General features: G+C 37.0%; 1 protein-coding gene across 1 annotated transcript in view; it reads right to left on the bottom strand.

Annotated features, from left to right (window-relative positions):
- LMNTD1 (lamin tail domain containing 1) overlaps positions 1 to 12,570 on the bottom strand; it is a 53,695-nt gene that overhangs the window by 39,532 nt on the left and 1,593 nt on the right. Inside the window, exons 2-3 of the mRNA XM_057702087.1 lie at positions 6,958 to 7,076; positions 2,259 to 2,485 (exon numbers count right to left, since the gene is read on the bottom strand). Coding sequence (XP_057558070.1) covers positions 2,259 to 2,485; positions 6,958 to 7,046 — 316 coding nt within the window. The 5' untranslated portion in view covers positions 7,047 to 7,076. The remainder of the gene's footprint in view (positions 1 to 2,258; positions 2,486 to 6,957; positions 7,077 to 12,570) is intronic.

The following is a 12,570-nucleotide window of genomic DNA, read 5'->3' as shown; positions in this document are numbered from 1 at the left end:
AAATCTAATTATATATCTGCAAAGAGAGAGTAACACTACAGAGTGGTATCATGTTGAAGTAGATACAGCAATATGTCTTGGTTTTAGACACACCTGTATCCCAGATCTGTCACTTAATAAGCCAACTGATTTAAACCTTCCAATTCTCAGTTTTCCTGCAAATAAAATAAGGATAATACTACCTTGTGTGAGGCGATGTGAGGATTGAAGATAACATAGGTAAGTGTCTAGCACAGTATCTGGCATTTAGCAGGTACTCAATACATGATAACTATTATTGTAGCACAGAGGCTTTGGTTAGTGTGACTCTGGGTCCCAAATCATCAAAGGTTCAAGACAATCTAGAGTGTGGTTATCTTCTTGTGTCTTTAACAAAACCAAAGCAAGGTGAAAGATGGAAAAAAATAAACACATAGTTCCAAAAGTGGATTCCTTGGTGTATTTTGTTTAGAAGAAATACTTGGAATTAAACTAGTTGATTCCCATTCAAGTGAGTATTTGCCTAATCTTTAAATTCTTTGGGGGAAAGAGAATATATAGCATCCTTTTTAATAGCTCATCCTGAGGGATGAAAACCTTTGGATTCTAAAAGACACATTGATTTTGGTTCTAGTTACTATCTCATCTAGAAATGAAACAAACCAAATGCAATGTCTTGGTAGTCCCAGACATTTACCTACAGAGTCAGAATCTACAGTAACCAAAGGAGGAGACTCCATGCCAGCACAACTCTCATCTTGCAAGGGGAAGCCAATATATTCCCCCCTCACCCCCAATTCTAGGAGCTTTCACAGTTCAACCCAAATAGGGAACATATGCCATGATGATACAGTGCCAAACGATGAGAATATTACCTCCTTAGATATAAAATGTGTATTTTCCCTTTTAAGCATATGGATTTTGGTCATTGTTAAAGGTCAGTGTGAACTTAGGGGGCTTCTTTGAAAAATGTATCTTAGCCATACAAACAGTGCAGCACAGGGAATATGACAATAATGGCAGTAGGTCAAAATCCTATATAACACTGTGTCAAAGGCTTAGGAAAATACCAGGAGCAAAATGAAATATAGACAAGAAGCAGCAAAGCTGTAAATGTCCACAGAATGGTAGAGGAAAATGAAGACATCAGGTCGTCATGGGTGTATTGTGGTAACAGTTTTGAAACTTGGTAGCTGACTGGTAATAGAGACCCCAGATCTAGCCTATTCTGTGAGAAGGTCCCTACAGATACGTTCAGATTCACAACTAATTTTACTGAACACACTTACTATGTGCTAGGTGACTTTCATAAATATCTCATTTAATCCTTAGGATAGCCCTGTGAAGTCGATATTTTAATCCCCGCTTTGCAGTTGTGGAAAATGGGACTCAGAGATGCTAAATACCTAACCTAATGTCTCACGCTGTAGGAACTAGAAAGGTGGTTTGAACCTAGGTCCTCTGTTTCCAAGGACAGTGGTCTTTCCAGTAAACCTTGAAAACATACCCTCAAAGCTCCCTAAAGACGGTAAGGAACACACACCACATAGTGTGAACATTGCTGAGTGCAGTGTTGGCAACTGTCAGAACTTTACTGCTGTGTTCATTTTCCTCTCCTCCAAATTCTTTCTTGTTTCTCCCTTTCCTCTCCACCGTTTTATTACCTATTTTATATTTCTTCCTTCTCTTATCTGTTTTTCCTTACTTAAGCCATCGTCTCCTAAAGCACTATATACATGAGACATTGTTAATCTTTCTGGTACCATTCAGAGGAAGGGCAGTTAATGCTATACATTAGAATTTTTAATTACTCAGCAATTCTATAGCATCTAAGTGGTCAACCCATGAACCATTATGATAACTCAAGATGTTTTAATTATAAAGATGACGTATTTGGCCACATATATTTATGAGACCTGACTATGACTCCAGTGCTAGACTCAATGGTGAGCACAGTCAAGTTATTCTGCATCTGACATTAAGAAATCAGTATTATTAGAGACAAATAATAAAACATCATTCTGGCTTCTAGGCACATAAAGATTCTATTGAGCTATACCCTTTAAAAACAGAAGGGACTTCCCTGGTGGTCCAATGGTTAAGACTCCACGCTCCCAATGCAGGGGCCCATGTTCAATCCCTGGTCAGGGAAGTAGATCCCACATGCATGCCACAACTAAAGATCCTGTATGCTGCAACTAAACCTGGCACAGCCAAATAAATATTTTTTTAAAAATTAAAAATAAAAGTCTAAAAAACTTGGTACATGATTTGCTTACCCAAGTTGTTTTCTGATTGGGAATGGCTCACTAGAGCAGGCTTTGGTCCAATTGTAGATATAGTTACTCCACTAACGTGAGGGCTAGACAGATAGTAACTGAGAGGTATTTCATTGGATAGTGACCGTGAACATGGCAGCGTTGTGGTATCTGAATCTGTCGACGTTGGAAAAAAATGTACTAAAGATCGCTGTATCTTTGGAAGATCGTCATGTGCGTCTTCTATTCTGTGTACAAAAATTAGTATAATAAAGTGAGAAAGTCAAAATGATAGACTATGAACACAAGAAGCATTAATTATCATTATTACCCAGGGTTTTGCTTTTCAAAGGTATTATCCATCTAACACAAGCACAAGAACCTCTTATATTTCTAGTTTTAGTGTCAAGTCATGCTTTTCTCTTCTTTTTTCTAGTTAAAAATCAATAAACTCCTACTTCAGATAGTTTTGAAAAAGTGTAAAAGCCGAAAGAAGAAAATAAAAATTACCATCATTCCACCAACGAAAATTTTTATCATTTCCTTCTAGGATTATTTTTTATTAAAAACTTTTTTGTTGAAATCTACTCGATTTACAATATTATATTAGTTTTAGGTGTACAACACAGTGATTCAATATTTTTTCCTCCCAGGCCTTTTAATGCATTTTTTTCACTCAAAACTGAGACTCTATAAATCATTTATATCCCACTTTTATCACTTATTATATTATATTTCCCCTTTCGATTAGCATGAAAAATGTGATTATCATTTCTGTTTAATATATAATTGTTTACTATACCCTTTCCCTTTAATTTCTCCTGCTGTTTAATGTTGGAGTTAATGTGTGCTTTCAAATGCACTCTACAAATTAATAACTATAAATACAGCTCACGTGTATGTGTGTGTGTATTTGTGTATGTGTATGTGTGGAAGCTGAAGGGAATAGCACAAAAGAGGGGGAAGAAAGACTTACTTTCCAGGTATCGTTTTTGTAAGTAAATCTTACTATGAATAAAGATTTTCCTTTCTTTCTTTTCCACACACATAAAAGTATAGTGTGCAGTCATTTAAGCAAAGTCCCTAAACTACAGTACAGTTCTTCTACAAGTGAAACTATATTCTCGCGGAGTAGCTTGTAAAAATGCTTACGACAACTGCATTTTGTAAGTTCCATTGAGGCTCTTTCAGTAACCTCAAAGCGGTCCATGTGTATGTGAATGTGTGTGTGTTTAATGCTTGAATTGTGAACAAAGTCCTGGGGTCCAACCCTTTAGGTCTCTGAAAAACCAGACACATGGCCAGCCCGAGCCCCACCTTCCTGGGGGCCACATGTCTATCTATTGTAAGTCAGGAGCTAAGTGCTTTGCCTCCATGCACTGTCTCTATTTTGATCTCTCTGTTTTTCAGAGTTCCTGTAATGTTATTTTAGCCAATCTTCTGTTTTTTGTTTTTGTTTTTCCAAATATTTCTGTGGGGAACAAGGGCCTGAAGCTTCCTAATCTGCCGTCTTGTTGATGTTACTCTCAATTTCTCTGTTTACCAAGAGGTATTCACAATCGTTTTGTTCTATAATTTGTAAGTTCCTTCATCAGAAATATTATATCTGGAGAGCTTTGTACTCAAAATCAGAATTCTCTAAGTGTAAACAGATGGAGGGACATACCATGTTCTTGGATTGGAAGAATCAACATTGTGAAAATGACTATACTACCCAAAGCAATTTACAGATTCAGTGCAATCCCTATCAAATTACCAATGGCATATTTCACAGAACTAGAACAAGAAATTTTATGATTTGTGTGGAAATGCAAAAGACCCTGAATAGCCAAAGCAATGTTGTTAAGGAAGGACAGAGTTGGTGGTGGAATCAGGCTTCCTGACTTCAGGCTATACTACAAGGCTACAGTGATCAAGACAGTGTGGTACTGGCACAAAAACAGAAATATAGATCCATGGAACAGGATAGAAAGCCCAGAGATAAACTATGGTCAACTAATCTATGACAAAGGAGGCAAGGATATACAATGGAGAAAAGGCAGCCTCTTCAATAAGTGGTGCTGGGAAAACTGGACAGCTACATGGAAAAGAATGAAATTAGAACACTCCTTAACACCATACACAAAAATAAACTCAAAATGGTTTAAAGACCTAATTGTAAGTCCGGACACTATAAAACTCCTAGAGGAAAACATGGGAAGAACACTCTTCGACGTCAATAACAGCAAGATCTTTTTTGATCCACCCCCTAGAGTAATGGAAATAAAAACAAAAATAAATAAGTGGGACCTAATGAAACTTCAAAGCTTCTGCACAGCAAAGAAAACTACGAGCAAGATGAAAAGACAACCCTCAGAATGGGAGAAATATTTGCAAACGAATCAACAGACAAAGGATTAATCTCCAAAATATATAAACAGTTCATCCAGCTCAATATCAAAAAAACAAACAACCCAATCAAAAAATGGGCAGAAGACCTAAACAGGCATTTCTTCAAAGAAGACATACAGATGGCCAAGAGGCACATGAAAAGCTACTCAACATCACTAATTATTAGAGAAATGCAAATCAAAAGGACAATGAGGGATCACCTCACAGCAGTTAGAATGGGCATCATCAGAAAATCTACAAACAGTGAATGCTGGAGAGGGTGTGGAGAAAAGGGAACGCTCTTGCCCTGTTGGTGGGAATGTCAATTGATACAGCCACTATGGAGAACAGTATGGAGGTTCCTTGCAAGACTAAAAATAGAGTTACCATATGATCCAGCAATCCCACTACTGGGCATATACCCAGAGAACACCATAATTCAAAAAGACACATGCACCCCAATGTTCATTGCAGCACTCTTTACAATAGCCAGGACATGGAAGCAACCTAAATGTCCATCAACAGATGAACAGATAAAAAAGATGTGGTACATATATACAATGGAATACTACTCAGCTGTAAAAAGAAATGAAACTGGGACATTTGTAGAGACATGGATGGATTTAGAGACTGTCATACAGAGTAAAGTGAGTCAGAAAGAGAAAAACAAATATCATACATTAACACATACATGCAGACTATAGAAAAATGGTACAAATCAACCAGTTTGCAAGGCAGAAATAGAGACACAGATGTAGAGAACAAACATATGGACACCAAGTGGGGAAAGTAGGGAGGGTTGGTGGGGGATGAATTGGGAGACTGGGATACCAAATTGTACACTCTAAATATATGCAGTTAATTGTCTGTTAACTGTATCTCAATAAAAGTTCTTTAAAAAATGCAAAGGAAACTTAAAAAAAAAAAAAAAGAATTTTCTAAGTGTACCTGACACAAGGCACAGATATCTCAGGCAATTTTTAAAAATAATGAAATGGCATTGGCTTGGAACTGCATTGTTACCAGCCCAGTACTTATTAAGCTTGAGTATGTACCATTCTACTGATTCCCTAACCACTCGTCGTTGTCAAAAAAGCTCTAACACATGAAGATACATTCTTGAGTATGACTGCAGTGGTAATGAAAAGGAGACTACAGAGGTCTGTTGTCAAATTACAAATATTTCATCTATGTCTAAACTGAGACAGATTAGATGGCATAATTTTTCCCTGACACTGTCTAGTATAAGCAGGAAAAGGACCTTTCTCTTTCAAAGTTCCTTACATCTGGGTTTCATTACAGACAACTAGCTACATCTTTTCAGCATGTTCATTTTATACGCTCTGAATTTTTTTCCTTACTGGAGTAAAACAATAGCATTTCCAAATAAATTTAATTCCACAAAAGTTCCCCAAAAGCCTTTGCAAATGCTCTGATCAAAGAGCTCTGGTCTAGGGCCACAGGGGGTTCTTATTTTGGTAGTTGAATAAGAAGTTACTAATGGCAGCACACAGTGTTGGAAGAGCTGAAACATTTCAGGAAGCGATGAGCTGATGCAGCCCACCGTCTGAACCCTGCACTCACCGACCTATTAGACTCCTTTTGGAAGATGGGAGATTTTCCTCCTAGTGCTTAGTTAGGTTTTCCTTTCCCATGTGGAATTTTCCAAGCCATTATTTGGTATTTTGCTCCCCCTGTAATTGATTGGCACTAAACCAGAGGCAGTTATAAAAGTTCAATTCCAGCATTTCATTGTTACTTCAACGCTGCATTGGTAGTACTGACAACAACTACTTCTCAGATGACTTCTAAGAACAAATATTTAAAAAATGGACTTGAACTGATCCGTAAACACAGGACATCTAGGTCCAAAGTAATATTAGCTTTAAATTGTGTATATTCAATATTAGAGATCATTTTTTAGAAAACATTGGAAAACCAATGCTAATGCTTCAGTTGATAGAATGATTTACATTAGTAGTAAAAATAGAGACTTGTAGTTTTTATTTAACATCCTCACAGACATTTCCAAAACCAAAATTCTCTAGCAGTTCTCTGTCCCCAGGTTAGTAAAGTAAAGAAACTGCCAATTACCTTAACATGTTAGATAGGAGCTTTAGAGTCTCAGCCAGGTATGATATGATGGAGATCTGTCTAAGTGAATATTTATATTACCCGAGGACTAAACCTTATAAAACAGTGGTTAGGGAAATTGTTGTAGGTTACCATTAATTAATTTAAGGAAATTTGTAGGCTCGATTCTAGTTCTAACTATGGTTTAAGCGGTTTTGAAACAAAGAGGTCAAATACCCCATCCTCATCCTCTAAAACCCATTTGTGCCTTTCTTACTGCGCTTGACTCTCCATTTTATCTTCCTGCTCATGGCCTTCACTCTGCAGGACCGCCGAGATTTCCTGAATGGCTTGTGTGTCTTTCATCTTGGCCGGAAGAGAAGTATCTTTTCTTTTCTGGGAAAACAAATTATGACATTAGGCAATAAATAGAGCTGAGCTTCAAGGCAGATTTTTTTTTTTGAGTGACTTTACTTGCTAATCAAACTACCTTAAAACACTTGCCACACTTCATGATTTCTTTACCAAGCTGGTGCCAGAACCAGGATTCTAATGTGAATATGTAAGTACTGACATAGCCAATACTGATACTGGCTAAGAATATGAAACAAATCAAGATGAAGGTGTGCAGCGCTCACTGGAAGCAACTCAAGAGGCAGGGCAGTAACCCAGCAAAGCTATCTTTATGATTACAATTTTCCCATCTGGTCAACACTGCCTCTTAGAATACTGTGAGGTAATGTCTCCATAGTTACGAAGTTCCAGTCTCTGAACAATTACTATGTTAGTGCTGCACCTGCTTTGCAGTTTGAAGACATCAAATAATGTAACTTGCTTTTAAGAGAGCCATTTCTCCTACCAGACAAACTTCGCCATTAAAATGTTTGATATCCTACTTTGGATTTCTGAGGGTTAAGGCTAGTATGCGAATATTGGGGGAGTTAATCACTGGTTTGGGGGGTTTTTTGTTTTGTTTTTACAAATGCTCTTTGAACACATAGCAACAGCTAGGCAGCAGGAGCAGAAAGCTTGTATACTTTAAAGGCAAGAAGAAACCTAGTGGTAGAAATAGTGAAATCAAGGCCAGGAGTTCTAAATTCTTCTAGTTACACGAGCAGCATGATTTAGAAGAAATCGCTTAATTCAGATTCTACCTTGAGTAAAAGATCCACACTTAATGTGTCATGATAATAATGACATGGGAATAAAATTAACACATATGAAAGTAAAATAATTGTACACATTAATAAGATATATTAATGATGCTGATTACTGGATGAGTAGGTACTGTCAATAAATGTTTAAATAAGCATCTGCTAGGTACCAGGAACCAGCAAGGTACTAAGAACAAACAATTCCTGCTTCAAGGACTAATGATAAAATATTTTCCAATTTAGATAAGAAAATGGCTTCCATCTTGGAACGATGATCGGTATTTAAATACAAAGGACAATGAAGAAAGCAACTGTTTTAATAAAAGAAAAATGCAAGAAGTGCATCACCTAATGAGGCAAGTAAACAAGAGGAAACATTTGGCTATATTTTCTTCATCTCAGAGATGAAGAGAAATGCCTTATCAGCATTATAGACCAATTATGTAAATACAGCACCAGGAGATTTGTTAATTTATACTTATGTTTAGAAAAGAATTAAAAACAGATTTATTATTTCATGCCACTGTCCCAGTTTGCCAAAATCTACCTGTCTGGATGGTTTCCTAGCTGTTAAAAATTTCTGTACTTGAACCACATATGTTAGTATGATGTCATTATGACCTCATCTGTTTTATCAGAGCACCTACTCATATTTTCCAACACAGTTTGGAGAAGCAAAATTCAGTCAACTGAGAAAAACTCTGAAAAGCTTTGAAACTGTGAATGTTTCAATAGTTATTCCTGACACAGGGTATTTTCCTTATTTCTCTTCCTCAAATTAGAGCATATGCACAATGAAAATCAGTTTCCTCTTCCACTGCTTCTCAAACTAAGCCAGTGGTTTTCAGAAGGAGATGAAGTGAGTCATCGGGGGAATTTTGTAAATGTGAGGGGACATTAACAGTGGTCACAAAGATTTGGTGTGCTGCTGCTGGCACTGAGCGCACAGGATCCAGAAATGCTAGACTTTCTGAAATGTAGCAGGTAATCCTACCTGGCAAAAAATTTTCCCATGTACCACGTGACGTGCCAGACATTCATGTAGATGAAAAATAGTTTATAATTATCTGAGCCTAAAGCCTAGCTCCATATTACATATAAATGCAAAATATTTTTGTACACTTTTAAGATTTACCAAATTTCCCAAGAAGTAACTATATATCATTTACACTGAGGAAAGATTATAGCTTGGTTGGTTCAGACCTTTTCCAAGAGTTGTTCATTGGCTTGGAAAAATTACATCATCAATGGCAATACCACTTGGTGTATTCATGTGGTCGTTATAACTTATCTGACATAGGAAATAATAGTAGCAACAATAATAGTAACAATAATAATAGCCTGGATCTGATGACTCCTCTAACTTATATAAAATACAGAGAATAGAAGAACACATTAGCTAATAGATTAAGAGATTTAAAAGACACCCTTCGTAATTTGTGGATATAATTTATAACCTAATTCAAGCAAACTGTAAGAAATGCATAAGACATTGAAAATTTGAGTACACTGGATATTTAATGATATTAAGGAATAACTTGAATATTTAAGGTGTATTACAGCATTATGATTATATTTTTTAAAAAAGATTCCTTGTTGTTTAGAGATACAGACTGAAACACTTATAGATGAAATGATATCTAGATTTGCTTCAAAATAATACAGGGGGTAGGGAGTGGATGGAGTTGTGGACAAAAAGGTGGGCAATGACTTGTAATTGTTGAAGTCAGGTAAAGGGTACATGGAGGTTTGTTATACATCATGTTCATTTTTTTCTATAAATGTTTGAAATTCTCCGTTGTAAAAAGGGAGGATCATTTGGGGATGTGTAGACTCCACACACCAATTGCATCATCATCACGGCTGTCTCTAATTCAGGAAGGACAGAGTCAAGCTAGAGCTGAAAGGGAAAAGCACAAACACTTACTGTATACGAGGTTCTATAGCCTTCACACAGGTTTTTGCATCACAGCTCTGGAAGATGGGCGTCTCCCCATTTTCCCCAATGAGGAAGTGAAAGTTCAGAGAGCTGAATACCTCTCCCAAGGTTATATGGCCAATAAATGGCAGAGCCAGGGATTTGGTCTCACATCCATTCGTTACAAAATCCCCTTCACTATACTCCCTGTTTCTCTTCTGTAATTCCTGTCCAATATCTAACTCCTTCCGTGGGAACTGCCTAACTACTTATTTACTCCTGAACCAGCTTTGTCCTGATCTTTCTCTTTGCTCTGATCTCAGATCACTCTCTCCCAACTTCTGGACTCTGTGTCAGTTCTCTTTGGCCTTATCCTCACTTAGAAAAACACCAGAATTTTGAATGAGAAATTGAAGCTCCATAGAGTAGATATAGGGCAAAATAAAATGATGAAAACTGAGTTTTATATTGTGAGCTTTTACCTTGATTAAGAAAAAATTAAAAGTGGCACACTACTATATTCAGTATTCTAAAAAAAATCCAGACAAAGCACTATATGTCCATGATTTTTTAAAAGTTGAAAAACACAAGCAACTGGCTTTACGCATTCTGGTCCTCTGTCTCCACATATGGAGAGCATTTGCACAGTAGGGGATTTTTATTAAATCAGTAATATAAATAAAATGTCTTGTGTGAATGAAGGTTGTATATATAAAGAGACTTTTCGTCCCCTCTCAGGCCATGGGTGGAAATTTCTAAATTAAGTAACATGCAATTCAAGATTACAATTTAAAACATGACATATTCCACTAAGATTCAAAGAATTTGTATATATAGGAATGTAGTTTCACATTTGCACCCATAATATAGTATAAATTCCTATTGTAAAGCATCTTGTTAGTCTAAAAATGTACTATTTGTTCATTTTCTTCACACAGATCCACGTGTAAATAACACAGCCTTGAACAGAGATGCTATTATTTTACCTTGACATCAGGGTTATGTGAAGGTCCTACTGGAGGTGTTCACAGAGAGGGTGAAGGAACACTTATTGGGAGGTTCAAGTTTCAGGCAGTTTGCTCAAATACCTTCATGTCCCTTTCCAATCACAAAATTCTATTGCCAAACAACACTAAGATCTCATATCCACATATGTGATACGAAACATCAAACTATGGTTTGAATTCTCAGACATTCATACCAGTTTCAGCAATGGTTCAGATATAACTGCATTGTTACTTCACACATAGGGTACAAGTACTGAGGCTCAGCCTATCCATGAATCATTTCTACCCATGTGCTTTAGAGGAATAACACACTTATTCTAAGACAGGGCATCTCAGACTTGTTCAGAAAGGCAGAGATCCAGAACATAGGCTCTTATTTGCAGAACACCATTTTCTTAGTAAAATATTTTAAAAAATATAAATCGATATATTTTTTTACTTTGTCTACACACTTTTTAATATATTTTTACTAACAAAAAAATGCGCCTTATATTATGTGGATGCCATATAAACTCTCAACCACCAGCTCACACGTTTTAAAACAAAATAAAACACCTAACAAACTGTTGAGTCAAGAGCAAATGATTGGTTTTGGGTTTTCCTCTTGATATGAATTTGCAATTTCATTTTCTTCTCTCATCTACTGGCAACTTTAAGCAGAAAAGTGGTGTCTGGAGCCAAAGACATGTAAAAATATGATTGGAGAACAATTTGAATTGAGAAAATGTGATCTATTAACTATTTTTTCCTTTGCATACGGGGTAACGGCGATCATTACTTAATATTACAGTCAAATGCCTCCTCTCTACAGCTTATGGAACACTAGTGCCCCATGGGAACAACTGTGAGAAGCAGAGGGTTAAAGGAGCCTGAAAGAGAGTTATTAGAGGCCTGAATATGAGCCCTAACCATGGCGTCAGGCACAAATATAAGACGGACTGGAGCCTGGCCCAGCCGTGTGGAAGCACCCAGGCAAGGAGGAGCCTCAGCCCTGCCTCAGCCCTTCCCCCCTGGTTAGGGCATACGTAACAGATTTGACCAGTGGTAGCTACTTCACCATTATTCATCACTGATGATGGCAGTAGGTGGCAATGAGGGGTACAGCTCACTGAGGGTGGATTAGTTACTCTTGAGCAATCCCAAGAGTACTATCTACATAAACGAAGCTGCTCTCATCATTCTCCTGACAATTTTAAGTATAAGCAAATTTAAATTGGTAAATTAAATTTAAGTTGTTTAGCAGCTTTTCTCCTTGGATGCAAGTGAGAGAAGGGAAGGAATTGAGAGGCTCCTAAGGATATTAATTAAGGACCCTGAGCTTCGCGTTATGTCTTTTGCAAGAGAAGGACACCTCTAACCTTCACTAGGAACAGAAGAGAAGCTACCAGGGTGCATAACACGGTATCTGAAATTATCCTGTGTCATTTGTTTGAGACCCTATATGTTAGAAAGAGGTGAGAAACCAGACATCTGAGATGGAATGAGAAAATTCATGCAGTGTTAGGAAACGGAACTCTCTCAAAGACCTTTGACCACATGTAGATTAGTTTGCAATAGAAGAAGGACAAGCTGGGCATTTTTATAAACTGGAAATTTTCTTTGACTGTTCTATTATCCTTAGTTTTGTTGTTATTGTTCTGTGTTCATCTTTCTTCCTCCCTTAATTTTCTGCGTAAATGCTTTTACAATGCAGAGCCATAAACAATAGCAACGACAGCCACGACTACTAGCTGTCATTTAACATAGACTTTCTATCTGTGTTAAGAACTCTGTGTGTATTATTTCATTTCACCCTTTTAAGGATGTGTTAT

This window comes from Hippopotamus amphibius, chromosome 12 (assembly GCF_030028045.1).
Source record: "Hippopotamus amphibius kiboko isolate mHipAmp2 chromosome 12, mHipAmp2.hap2, whole genome shotgun sequence".
Lineage (NCBI taxonomy): Eukaryota > Metazoa > Chordata > Mammalia > Artiodactyla > Hippopotamidae > Hippopotamus > Hippopotamus amphibius.
The sequence above is the reverse complement of the archived record's forward strand: the minus strand, read 5'-3'. Positions and strand labels throughout refer to the sequence as shown.